This window comes from Gekko japonicus, unplaced genomic scaffold (genome assembly GCF_001447785.1).
Source record: "Gekko japonicus isolate JY-2015 unplaced genomic scaffold, Gekko_japonicus_V1.1 scaffold230, whole genome shotgun sequence".
Taxonomy (NCBI): domain Eukaryota; kingdom Metazoa; phylum Chordata; class Lepidosauria; order Squamata; family Gekkonidae; genus Gekko; species Gekko japonicus.
In genome coordinates, this window is record NW_015161410.1 from 1,016,537 (window position 1) to 1,017,640 (window position 1,104).

The following is a 1,104-nucleotide window of genomic DNA, read 5'->3' on the forward strand; positions in this document are numbered from 1 at the left end:
CCTTCTTTCTCTACAAACTTTCACGGGACTGGCTCCCCGGTAGGTAGGCTTAGGGAATGGGACCCGAAAAGCCAACCGCAGAGGGGAGAGAAGGGACCGGCGGGAAGGCCAATGTCGGCGAGAGCGGCCGTCGAGCCAGCAGTGGAAGAAGAAGAAGAAGAAAAAGAAGGCGCGCCGCCGCCGCCGCGGGAGGGAAGGAGGCTGGCGCTGCAGCTGCCCCCTTAACGGGGTGGGGGAGGCCGCGAGGCAATGCCTCGCACGGCCTTGGCGGGGAGACAGCCCGGCCCTTCCCCTGCCGCAGAAGTGAAGCAAGAGGCGAGAGCCGCCGCCTGGCTGCGCGCAGGAGGAGACGCCGAACAGGTGGCCAGAGAGGCAGCGGCGGCGCCGCGAAGGAAGGAAGGCAGGCAGCGAAGGAGACAGCCAGCAGCCGGGCGGCGCCCCCCCGCCCAGCATGCGAAGGGCTGCCCCAGCCTGCCAGCCCCGCGGCGGGACTCTGGCGACGACTTGCTAGCCGCCCGCCCTCGGGCCGGGCTCCCGCTTGGCGCTGGTGGCCGGGCGGCGGGGGGTAGCCGCTTCCCAGAGGAGGCGCTGCGGGCCGGCGGGTGAGCCAGCGGAGCCGGCGGCGGCGGCGGGGGAGCGGGAGGCGGAGGATGAAAGTCACCGTGTGCTTCGGCCGGACCCGGGTGGTCGTGCCCTGCGGGGACGGGAACATGAAAGTTTCCAGCCTGGTCGAGCAAGCGGTGACCAGGTACCGGAAGGCCATCGCCAAGGTGAGCCGCCGGAGCCGGCAGGGGCCGCGGAGGAGGAGGAGGCGAGCGGCGGGGGCGGCAGAGGCGAAGCCGGCCGGGGGAGACGCGGGGGCACGGCGGCCGCTGGAAGAACCGGAGGAGGAGGAGGCGGGAGAGGGCGCCTGGGATCAATATGGCGCTTCCTGGAAAGGGGAGGGAGGTCGGAAGAGGGGGAAAGTAGAGGCTGAGCTGAGGGGAAGGGAGTCGCGAGGAAGCAGCCCCGGCCCGGCCGACGGGACCCCGAGGCTGGAGCAAAGGGCGGCGGCGGGGGGGGTGGGGGGTGCGCTTCGCTTCGCACTGGAAGTGGGGAGGCCAG

At 72.0% G+C, this 1,104-nt stretch overlaps 1 protein-coding gene across 1 annotated transcript in view; it reads left to right on the plus strand.

The window, feature by feature from the left end:
- Positions 1-650: 650 nt before the first annotated feature.
- Positions 651-1,104, plus strand: part of LOC107123499 (partitioning defective 3 homolog) — a gene marked incomplete at its 3' end in the record, with an annotated part of 471,021 nt that continues 470,567 nt past the window's right edge. Inside the window, exon 1 of the mRNA XM_015426751.1 lies at positions 651-770. Coding sequence (XP_015282237.1) covers positions 651-770 — 120 coding nt within the window. The remainder of the gene's footprint in view (positions 771-1,104) is intronic.